Here is a 12,383-nt window from a genome sequence, read left to right as displayed (position 1 = left end):
AATTATAACATTACAGTACATCAAAGAAAGACCATTATTATTCAAAGCCTGTGGGAAGAAGGGCTTTGCCTCTGTTGCCCTAAGGCCTCTTTCTACTTTCTCCTTATCCCTGTGTGTTGTTTTCTACGTAAAAACATATTGACATATACACAATGATATATGATAACATCACTTTTTATTGAGCTTTGAATTATATTGTAGCCTAGACTTTAAGACAGCATTTCAATTAGCCTAAATCTAAAATGGCTTTTAATCCATGTTAAATTCTTCATGCGCCTTCAACATGTTTAATCAGTGATGGCAAATACATCATAATCACTTTGACAACCATTTAGAGTTTAGTATGTACAATGGAATTATAATTATATTTGCCAGTATACCACCATGGTTTCTGCTCCAAACAGTAGTAAGATTGATTCAGAATCCCTGCAGTTATGACTGAAATCCCAACAGTTGACCCAATTCACATTTATTTCCTGTACAGAGCTGAGCAGTTATCCAGTGTGCAGTACACCCTCCCCAAAACACCAGGGGGCGACAGAGCGGACTTCTGGAGATTCCGAGGATTGCGAAGTTCCAAGAGGAATTTGCGGAAGAGCAGGGAGGACTTGTCTGCGCAGCCAGTTCAGACCAAGTTCCCTGCGTATGAGAGGGTGGTGCTGAGGGAAGGTAAGAGCAGATCATTTTATAATTGGCAGAAGACAGAGTTCAACTTTATAGCTTAAAGAAATATGAATGTGAAAGTTTTTCCCTATTTCTTAGATCGAGCAAATTACTTAGGTCTTAATATTTAAATATATTCTTACATTAACAAAGGACAGATAGTAATGTAACCCTAAAGACACAGCACAGATGTTTAGATGTTAAAGAAGAGTGGATGGGAGGGTTTTTATCTCACTTAGCTTTTGACTCAATTTTGAATTTCATACATTAGTTACTGTTTCTAATGTATGATTGAATATTTCAGTGTTCTAGCCTTTGGCAATCTTTATCCCATGTTCTTGTTCTTGCAGCTGGGTTCCTCAGGCCAGTGGTTATGTTTGGACCGATAGCAGATGTGGCCAGAGAGAAATTGGCCAGGGAGGAGCCAGACATATTTGAACTAGCGAGTAAGTAATAAATCACCCGCCTCCCTCTGTTCTGATGTTCATGTTTTGTGTAGTGACTGACTGGTTGTCTTAGGTGATCTGAGGTAATGTTTTATATGCATCCCGTTGCATAACGCGTAAGCTGAGGGCTGTTTTACTTCTCATCAAATATTTACAGTAGTGGTCAGTGTCCAATAGATACTGAAATCACTGTTGATTTAGTGACTACATTATTATTATACATACATGTATGTAACTCACTTTGTCAAGTCTGAGGTGCTCTTTTGAACGAACAAGAAAGGTCAGGATATGAAAAGGTTTTGCCTCTGGGAGGTTATAAAGATATTTTTAGATTAGAGGTTTAACACATAAAGATAGCAAAATCTATTCTGCCAAGTTTTTCATCTCACTTTGTGACCCGTACAGTGACTCTCCCGACTTGTTCGCTGTAAGGATTGACACAACATCGCACAGCAAACTCCAGAATACTATTACTGCTATGAGATATTCCCAAATTAATTTAGTTTTGTCTCATTCATCGAGTTGTTTTTTTAATTTCCTACTGTTTATTTATAGCTTCTCTCTTCCCCCTTTTTGTTTATCTTCTACTCTTCCACACTCAGAGGAGAGGAACACACTCCTTTTTCAGCCCTCATCTGCCTCTTCTTACTTGATGAAACTGCGTCTTTAATGTGTGGTTTTATTTAACACTTATTATTAAATTTCATTTGGTTTAAGAGCACAAACACATGTCTCTGCAACCACACACACAGACACATTCAGTACACACACCCATGAAAAGTAATTCCATTCCATGATGTTTTTTGCGCAACTGCAGTGACGTTTGTATAACTGTATTTTCTTTTCAGAAACACAGAAACAACAAGGAGGGGAAAGTATGTCACTTAGTGCATCAATTTTTCTTTGTTTTATTTGATTCATTGAATGGCAGATAATCTATAAACTAGTGTCTGGTGGCTAGCTGCCCTTTCTGTAGATGTTTCAACAATAGCCAGTGTCTGGTTAATGTGCAGAGGGGAAGAACACGCGATTTAAGACTTTCCATTTGCCATCACAATTGGCAGCAACACTCTTATCAGTGTATTTCAACAGGGATACCCAGTGTTACACAACTTAACACAGAAACGGGATACCTAAGACTCAAGAAATGTTATATCACACTGACACAGATTGATTGCTCCACACTGTCAGTTGGAGACTTGTTTTTGCAGTAAGAAAGATAATTCCTGAAATTGCTGTTAACTCTAAATAATTATCATGTCCAATGCAAATATATCAACTAAAGACTGAACAGATCACATTTTTCCCACGTGAAGCCACATGGGAGTTTTTCAACATTGATAAACAAGCACTTTGCTGGATGATTTAGATTTTATTATTTTGTGAGTTTGTCTGTTACTCGACACTCTTTGCACTGTGTAGTATCTACAACACTAAGTCAGTGTGATATCTTCTCCTGTCCCTCGTTGTAGAGGTTGTGTGTAAATATTGATAAATATAAATGGAAATCTTTTGTCATTAAATTCAGTGGTATTCCCCTCCCTATTGCAGGCTGCATTATGTAGAAAGACAACAGCAACGCAGCATGTTTAGCTGTGGAGTTTGATTCGCAGTGAAAGCTGAGATGTGTGTAGTAAATTTTTTTACAAACGCCATGTATAAATGCAAAAGTCATAAGAAATGAATCATAGAATTATATATTGACATTAACCTATGAGACTGAAAATGTTGACTTTATTTACACATTTTTATGAATTTGTTTCACCTTCTTTTTTCCACTAATTTGCCATTGAATTACACCACGGTAAACAAAGTGGCAGTTTATACCAGTTAACTTGTGGCTCTCATCAAAGGTCAACGCTAATTAAGGCTTGAGGCTTTGTGCTATATATTTCTATATGATGTTCAGAACTGTTGAGCGCATCCTTGTATTTTCTCAAGCATTCAAAACGATACCGACAAGACTTACCACATTGTTATCATGAACTAGTAGAGAATCTAAAAAGTATTTACCATATTTTTGGTGTGTTGATATGTTAAAATATCTGTATGCATAACCCTGCATGTAGAGCAACAGTGGGTTCAAGTAATTGCAGGACCAAAATTATTCTGTGCAAAATATAATGACAATAATTCATCATTTGATGGCTCTAAGTTCTGACCACAGTTGAAAGTTGGCTTGTGTTACCACTACTAACCGTGATGCTATTTCCAAGTTAAGAGTCTGGTTTTGTACAGAGCTGTCAATGGTGTGTTTCTGTGCCTGTCCCACTTCTTATAATACAGTGATGGAAGTATAAAGTGTCTTAACAGATCAAAGTCCCGATCACTCAAAGATCACATTTCAAATTCAGAGACGATACTGAATCAAAACATGTCCTGTTAAAGATAGCTGCATATGCTTGAACCTCTGCATGCATGGCTGTATTTTTATTTATTATTTATGAAAATGATTTGGATAGCTCTGGCCAGGTTAATCACAAATCCTATAAGAATATTAGAAATTAAAGCCTTAAGTCATGACTTTACTGAACAACCTGGTGAGATGACTGCCCTCTTTTGAGCCTTCTGTTTCTAGGCAGGAAATCATTGCTTATCTTTGTTTGAATCACAAACCCCTCTACACATCCTTGCTTAAATCCTTCAGGCTTACAATGACACTGTATTCTCATCAAACCCAAATTACCCTCCTGCTCTTGTATGTGCATATTTCATTTCAGTGTTGCTCACATAACACATTTCCTGCACCATAATTTATACTGTTACATGCAGTTGCACGCACACTACAAACACAGAATTTCATTTTCTAAAACCCACCCAAATTACCTAATGACTACTGCATGGATTGGCTGCTGTTCTCATTTTGACTTTACTATCTAGCTGTTTTCATGAACGTACACTTGTCCTCTCCTGTACGGAGATTATTATTCTGTAATTAAAGCTCTATTCATGGGAGTCGACAACTGCACGCTACTAAGACGTCTAATTGGTGCACAGCGTGTTATTGTTGTTTGTCTCTCGTGCTGATGTGATGCAGTAACTGTCCTTTTCTCCTCCATAGAGAGCGAACCCAGGGATGCAGGAACCGACCAGAAAAGCTCTGGCATCATCCGCCTGCACACCATTAAACAGATAATTGACAGAGTAAGTGAATCTAGATACACACACATGTTATAACAATATCACACAGGATACAAAAGATTAAGATATAAACATGTTTTGGTAGATTTGCTACGGCAATGAAAATACGGCAGTGAGCCACAATAATATTCACAACTCACTGCAGCCCTCTGGTGTACAATGCTATTTAATATTGTTAGGCGCTTGAAGTTCCACAAAGGTTTATGATGGCAGGTTCAGTGATGGACTGACCTCAAGATATCGATTTTTTTAGTGTAAAATAAATCATTAAAGTGTTTGACAAATATCGCTCTGTTATAGTCCTTAGCTAAAATGTTATGAATGGTCAATACATGGAAGATAAGCACTTTTACACCTCATTTGTGTGTCTCTTCTTGTTTGTTTTCTGTATACGTAGGACAAGCACGCAGTTCTGGACATCACCCCCAATGCAGTGGACCGTCTGAACTACGCTCAGTGGTATCCCATTGTGGTGTTCCTCAATCCCGACACCAAGCAGGGCGTCAAGAACATGAGGACCCGCCTCTGCCCCGAGTCTAGGAAGAGTGCCAGGAAACTCTATGACCGAGCCCTCAAATTGAGAAAAAACAACCACCACCTCTTCACCAGTGAGTCCAGTAAAAGGGAGAGAGAGGAGTAGATTGGTGATTAAATGGGGGGGTGTCCCCAAGGAGGGAGAGGGGGATGGTGAGAACAGGAGAGATTTCACGTGGACACATTTCACAGATAGTTGACAGTTGAGTGCCGCAGTGTTTGAGGCTGTCGCTGCACAGCACTTGTTGTGTCCGGCCCTGTTCTGTCAAACTCCTCATAAAAAGCTTATTCAGCACTGGCCGTCACACAGAAGCACTCCCAGGCCCATTTTCTCAGCCTGCGTGCTTCCTGTCAAGGGATGTGGGGAGACTGTGCTTTAGGAGCTTCTGTTGATGATCAAGATATTAGGGAGGTCGTAAAGAGTCTTCTCTAAGCTCACATTCAGTCTTTAAAGTACACAAGTGAACTCCTTACACAATCTTCAGTCTCAACACCTGTGACACAGTGAGCTGCATCCGTATCTCTATGCTTTTCAGTTATTCTCAAAATCAGGCCATATAATAATTTTAGGAAAATTACTTACTGGGGAAACAAAAACCCAGATAACTGATGGTAAATCATGAGGTTAGATATAATACATGAGATAAGGATGTTTCCTTCAAATGCTTCTGAAATGAGTTGTTATCTCTTCTTTTATAAGGACGGAGACCTGCTCCATGATTTCACATTTATAACATCTCTTCTCAAACATGGGATGGGAGGGACAACATGATTACTTTACACACTAGATACAGAACATGACACCAATCCACTGAGTTGAATCACACTTCAGCTGAACCAAAAATTTTAACTGGGTCCCAAATGGGGAAATAGCCACATTGCCTTATTACCTTAGAAAAGACTCGGAAGTCCTTTACAAACACAATGTCAATCACGTCAAGGTGGCTACGTGTATATTCAAGGGCATGTCTAAAATGAAGTTTTAATTATGGTCCTATGGTGGGAGAGAATTTCTTATTGAAAAATTGTCACCGGATGTTTTTATTCTCTTTTGCTCCTCCCTCTTTGTGCATTCAGCAACCATTAACTTGAACAGCATGAACGATGGTTGGTTCGGAGCACTGAAAGACAATATCCAGCAGCAGCAGAACCAGCTGGTGTGGGTTTCGGAGGGCAAGGTAAGACGCGCACACACACAACACACACACACACACACACACACACACACACACACACACACACAGACAAATGGATGTGAATCAAAACGAGAAAACAAGAGTACTTAATGAATCTGAAAGGCAATTTGCAGACTGGAATTTTCCTTCTCCGTCTCACTTTATTCTTTCTTTGCTAGGCTGATGGGGCAGCTGAGGACGACCTGGACATCCATGATGATCGTCTGTCCTACTTGTCGGCACCAGGTAGTGAGTATTCCATGTACAGCACCGACAGCCGCCACACCTCCGACTACGAGGACACCGACACAGAGGGTGGAGCTTACACCGACCAGGAGCTGGACGAAACACTGAATGACGATGTGGGTCCACCCACGGAGCCTGCCATCACCCGCTCCTCTGAGCCTGTCCGTGAGGATCCACCCGTCATCCAAGAGCCCCCTGGCTACGCTGGCTACCAGCACACGGTGCAACCGGACCCCCTGAACCGCATCGACCCGGCTGGGTTCAAGGCACCAGTGCCGCAGCAGGTAGCGTTTCTGAGAGGTGTACGTCTCCCCTGTTGTCTGGAGGACGTTGTGTGCGTTAGAAGGGTTTTCTGGAAGCGCTATTGAAGGCGTTTTTTTATTTTTACAATTATTCTCTCTCTATCTACAAAACAGTATCAGTGGCAAAGTGAAAACTTTCGTGGTCAGGTATTTATCGCAATATATAAATATTATACATATATATAATATATATATCTATATTTATTACAATATTTATTCAATCTATTTTCCTCTATATGTTTGTTGATTGATGTTTGTGAGTGTGTGTTTTTTATTTTTGAAAAGGAGAACTTGATAAGTTTTACTGTTACTCTTGTACTCTGTGTTACGACAAGCTTATCGGTGTGACTGTTGCTGATGTCACTGCGAAGAGAAACCTGTTTGTCCAAGTGTGTGTAACAGTACTCACCTATGTGCACTTCTTAACTTTGTTTTTTCTGTGATTGAGACTGTGACAGTATGACACCAGACAGTATTATCTGCATGTTGGCAATGCCCATGTTAATCCAGTGTAACTGTGAAATGTATTTATCGATACCCGATTGGCCCGTGTGATAACCAAATCTAAACATTTGTCATCTCATGATGTGTTAATCACCATAAAAAGGGAACAAAAATAAATAATTGTATTGTAACTGTAGAATTAAAATCACAGTAGTATTCTATTACAATGAAAACTTGTCCTGCTGCTAATTCCTAACATCCGTCACTGGTTGATCGACAGCTACTGTTAAATGTGAAGTCTGGTTATTGGCTGTTTGTATCAGTGTAAGCTGTAGGCTCAAGTGAGGAGCAGATCAAAGTAGAGGGGCTATGAAGGAGGTAGCACTTGTTGGTACTGCACCATAGTGTGTCAGCGCGTGTTATTAAACATTTCTGAACCACTTCACAGAAAGCAGAGGCCGCTGCCGTCCCTAGCATCCCCCAGCAGCCTGAGCCCCTGGCTGAGACAATGCCCCCTGCTGTCGACGTTACTGTAAAAACTGTAGGGGGCGTGAGCCCTGACGAGGCTCCTGCAGCTCCCCACATGCAGCCAAGCCCCGACCCAGAGGCTGGCTCGCTTAGGAGGCCCACCCCTGAGCTAGCCCGTCAGAGCGTCACGCCAGAACCTCTACAGTCTGGACTGGCCAGTTCTGAACCAAAGGTATCCATCTACCCGTCTCTGGATGCTCCGTGACTCGGCCATGCTCAGCTCAGCTCGGTCTGACCTGGCAGAACTCCTCTGCCGCTGCCGCTGCTGCTGCTGCTGCTGCTGCTTCCTGTCTACCTACCTACCTACTACCTCCTGCTGCAATGCTTTTCTCTCTTTCCTTCCGCCCTGCATGTGTGCTGACCACAGCGCTGCCCAGAAGAGACAGAGATTGTGTGCGAGTGAATGGTCGTGCAAAAGTGTGTATGCGAGTGCACGTGCAAGAGTGCGATGGTAAACAACAGTGGGCTCGGAGGTGATGGCTGTATGTGTTACGCCTACATGTAGAAGATCAGTGGACATCCTGCAGCTCTCACTGTTGCTTATCTTCTCTGCATGGCTCCGACATGTTTGCCTCATTCTCTGTTAACCACTAGACGTAGCTCTGTGCTGTTTTTATCAGTCAGATTGAATGGATCGTTTCCTTGTGAAAGTAGCCAGTAATTTTCCAACCAATTTAAAGAGATATGTTCTTCAGGTTTGGATTGGATAATTAATGGTTACTTCTTAAATATGATGATTTAAATATGTTTTTTTTGGACAATGGTTATGTGCTTGTAATGTTAAATATTATTGTGGCTGTTTAATTTGCCATCATAATTGCATCAAGACAGTGGGTGACATTTTTCCTTGTGAATGTGGTGCACTCCACGATGATGATGATGATAAAACCATCAGTTATTGGGCAAATTTCAAATTACCTTTCTAATTAGTTCACATTTCTATATTCCATTTCAACATGAAGTGAAGACGAGGGCACCCAGGATTCATGAAAAATGGAACTCGTTGTTTTGTTGTAGTTATTTATTTATTTTTTTTTAAGAACTTTATTTAATTTCAGTGTGCTGTTGTACATTGTGATCTTTTTTTTTTTTAATGCTGCGATGGGTTTTCATGCTGCCGTTTCTGTTGAATCTGATGTATTATCTGACCAGTAATCCCTCCCTCTCAGTTTCTCTATTTCAGGTCTTTCCCTTCTCATTTTCTTCTTCTGCAATTAATTTTCACGGACTTTAATATTTTCCGTTTCTCGTCTTTTAACTGACTTTCTGTGTGTTGAGTTTTTTTTATATCATATATTTTATATCTATATGTTAGTGGAACCTGTGCACATTTTAACCTGATCTTTTGTTGTGTCTTTTTCCAATAGATGTTTCAAAAGGATCCATACAGCACAGACACCATAGGGAGAACCAGTCACAGTATGAAGCCTGTGGCCTACAACCCTCAGCAGGGATATCACCCTGACCAGCAGCCGTACAGAGATTACGACCACCCCCCGAGTCGCTATGATGTCAGCAGCAGTGGAGTCAGCAGCGGAGGTGGTTACCGAGAACCAAAGTATCATGACTATGACTCTAACCCACCCTTCGAGAACAGTGTGCCTCACTACGACCAGCAACAGTGGAACCCCTACAGCCAGCCGCTCCCTACTGCCAATTCTCAGGGCTACGATCCCCGTTTGCCATACGGTGACGGCCCTGACTCCCACTACACCCCTCCTATCCGCTACGACGAGCCCCCACCTCAGCAGGGATTTGACGGACGGCCCCGTTATGGTAAACCAACGGGTCCTGCACCTGTCCGTTATGATGATCCTCCAGCACCAGGGCCTGACCTGCACTATGACCAGGATTCTCACCTGAGTACGTACCCTGCTGCTGCCCGCTCCCCTGACCCAGCTGCCCAGCGACCTGCCTATAACCAGGGACCAGCACCGCAGCAAAAAGGCTACAAACCTCAGCAGTATGACCCTGTTCCTGTGAACTCTGAAACCAGCCCCACACCTCCTCCAAGAGCAGAGAACCCCTCACCTTCCCCTGTGGACCTTCCAAAATCTGCACCTGCCAGAGATGAGCCACGTGAGGACGACCCAGCCATGCGGCACCAGTCAGTCCTGACGAGAGTCAAGATGTTCGAGAACAAACGCTCTGTGTCCGTGGACCGAGCCAGAGATACCGGGGATTCATCTGGAATCAGGGTAAACTGTTTTGATATTTATCATTTGATCTGATGAAATTACAATAGTTACTAGTGTACATAACTTGTATTGTACATTTAATTTTCAACATCTTGTTAAATAACCATATTAGAGGTATTTTTTTTTTTATTATTATACTCATAAGGTGTGTTGCTTTTTACCCCTGTAGGCAGCAGATTTACCCTTGAAAGCAGGTGGAGTAATCCCTAAAGCAAATTCTCTTAGCAACCTGGATCAAGAGAAGACATTTAGGTAAGCTCACGCTTAAACTTCACTAATGCTGCTGATGCTACGTTTTCTTTCACAAATTTTTCAGTGTAATGTGGGAATCTGTGCAATTAGTCACCTTAGTTTTCAGATCATTAAACAAGATGCCCAGTCACCTTTATTTGGTTTCGTTGTACATTCCTCCGCTGCTTTGCCTTTTATTCAACTTTTTCCCCCCTCCACACCAATTCAGAGCTCCAGAGCCCCAGAAACCTCCCAATGTAGCTGACGACATTGTGCGCTCCAACCATTACAACCCTGATGAGGACGAGGACTACTACAGGAAACAGCTGTCCTACTTTGACCGGCTCCAAGTTGGCCCCACCAAACCCCAGCCACAAGCACAACCAACCCACAACAACTACAGGTAATGCTCAGACCCATCCACATTCCAAAAGCGTTAAGCGTTAATGTTTTAATTAAATGTCTCTGTCCTATTGATGACCTTTTTTGCAGGGGCAGGTTCTTACAATTTTGCGTTCACAATGTTTACTTGGATCAGATGATTTGGACTTATTAGAATTTAGTGGTCAAAGGCCAGAGGTCAAGGTCACTGTGACTTCAGAAAACAGGTTTTTGTTCTTAACCCAAGAATTCAGATGCTAATTGTGACACAATCCAACACAAATGTCTAAAAGGATAAAATCGTAAGTTGATGAGATTTTACATCCACACAGTCAAGGTTAGCTTCACTATGATGATGTTCAGAATTTTCTGTTAAGCACTTCTGTTATTCAACATCATACCACGGGAACAGAAACTGAGATTGTGACCATGTGCCCTGCAATTTGTCTGGTTGGTGGAGGCATACTACCATGGTGATATATTTAGATCCTCTTAGATAGATAAAGGGGTCTCTTTCAACTTTGTTGAAATGTCAAAATCCTGTCTTGTGATACAGGACGGAGTCAGTGGAAAAGCCAAGTCCAGTGGAGAAAAAATATGAGCCTGTTCCCCAGGTTACACCGTCGCTGCCACCAGCCACACTGCCCAAACCCCCAACTGAAGGTAACATTCATCTAATTTTCTAAACAAGGAAAAAAGATGTGTACAGAGACGCTGACTGATGTGTTTACCAAAATGTACATACTTTTTAAACAAATGAAAATACACACAAAGACTACAACTCCCACTAAAAGACTCTTGTTGATCCACCCATAGCCAAGCCTCCTGGCCGAGAGGAAACTGTCCAGACCAACTTCCTGCCTCATAAGAGTTTCCCTGAGAAGTCTCCAGTTAATGGCACAAGTGACCAGCCTCCAAAAACAGTCACTAGCACCGCGGCTCCAGCAGCATCAAGCTACAACCGCTTTGCGCCCAAGCCCTACACCACCTCTGCCAAGCCTTTCGCACGCATGTTCGACAGTCCGAAATTCAACCACAACCTTTTGCCCAATGACAAGCCTGAGATTGCTCCAAAGGTAAGAAGAGTGTTGCCAACGATCATTTTAGTGCAGTAAAGTGGGTCAATTAAATGATGCATGGTGGGTTACGCTGTTGAATTTATTGTGGACCCACATTTAATGTGTTTGTTTTTAACTGGCAAATGCAGAAGAGGCTACATTTCTTTCATATTGTGTTACTGGAATCAGTAAGTGTGTGAAAGTTAACATAAACCGTACTAAGGCCTATTCCAGCATTCAGATTAATTTCAGATTATTTACTAGCTGCTTTTTGTATTTAACTCTTGACCCCTCTCTGTTTGAATCAGGACCGGAGCTCCAGCCCAGTGAAGCCTCAGGTGAATCCTCAGCCCCAGAACACAGACCATGACAGCGGTGTGGACACGTTCACACGCACGATGGACCACCGCTCCAAATACCAGCACAACAACATCAACGCTGTGCCCAAGGCCATCCCAGTGAGGTAACAATCTCACACTCACTACACGTTCAATGGAGAGTATTTAGCGGAATGTGAATGCATGATGACTGAAAGTATCTGTCTCCAGCCCCAGCGCTCTGGAGGATGATGACGATGAAGATGAAGGCCACACAGTAGTTGCAACAGCTCGAGGAATCTTCAACAGTAACGGTGGCGTCCTGAGCTCCATTGAGACAGGTGTCAGCATAATAATCCCACAGGGCGCCATCCCTGATGGTGTGGAGCAGGAGATCTACTTCAAGGTCTGCAGAGACAACAGCATCCTGCCACCGCTCGACAAAGAGAAAGGTAAGAATGAAGACGCCTGAGGGATTTCTTTTTTTCAGGTTTAAATTGTTGGTTGTTTTATGAAGCCAGTTCAAATGTCTAGTTTCAGTGTTTTAAGTTAAACAATGCTTGTTGTCTTTGGGTAGATGGGCTGGATCTTAAGTAGGACTGTGCTGTTTGACATTATACTAACTATTGACCGAGAGACTATCACCAATATCTGATTTCCGTAGCGATTATCGGATTATTTACTTTAATTATCTAAAGTCAATATTCTTAAAAACAATG

General features: G+C 42.0%; 1 protein-coding gene across 13 annotated transcripts in view; it reads left to right on the top strand.

Annotated features, from left to right (window-relative positions):
- tjp1a (tight junction protein 1a) overlaps positions 1-12,383 on the top strand; it is a 102,700-nt gene that overhangs the window by 83,397 nt on the left and 6,920 nt on the right. For 7 of the 13 annotated variants that reach the window (XM_047341280.1, XM_035168550.2, XM_035168772.2 and 4 more), the window contains 15 exons: positions 485-669; positions 1,014-1,109; positions 1,958-1,984; positions 4,171-4,253; positions 4,648-4,858; positions 5,862-5,962; positions 6,139-6,489; positions 7,400-7,651; positions 8,847-9,677; positions 9,847-9,929; positions 10,138-10,311; positions 10,846-10,952; positions 11,106-11,365; positions 11,656-11,810; positions 11,896-12,116. In XM_047341280.1, coding sequence (XP_047197236.1) covers positions 485-669; positions 1,014-1,109; positions 1,958-1,984; positions 4,171-4,253; positions 4,648-4,858; positions 5,862-5,962; positions 6,139-6,489; positions 7,400-7,651; positions 8,847-9,677; positions 9,847-9,929; positions 10,138-10,311; positions 10,846-10,952; positions 11,106-11,365; positions 11,656-11,810; positions 11,896-12,116 — 3,137 coding nt within the window. The remainder of the gene's footprint in view (positions 1-484; positions 670-1,013; positions 1,110-1,957; positions 1,985-4,170; positions 4,254-4,647; positions 4,859-5,861; positions 5,963-6,138; positions 6,490-7,399; positions 7,652-8,846; positions 9,678-9,846; positions 9,930-10,137; positions 10,312-10,845; positions 10,953-11,105; positions 11,366-11,655; positions 11,811-11,895; positions 12,117-12,383) is intronic. The other 6 variants (XM_035169378.2, XM_035169293.2, XM_035169097.2 and 3 more) reach the window with 2 other exon arrangements.

Source organism: Hippoglossus stenolepis, chromosome 1, assembly GCF_022539355.2.
Source record: "Hippoglossus stenolepis isolate QCI-W04-F060 chromosome 1, HSTE1.2, whole genome shotgun sequence".
Classification (NCBI taxonomy): Eukaryota; Metazoa; Chordata; class Actinopteri; order Pleuronectiformes; family Pleuronectidae; genus Hippoglossus; species Hippoglossus stenolepis.
This window is presented reverse-complemented; position numbering and strand designations above follow the sequence as displayed.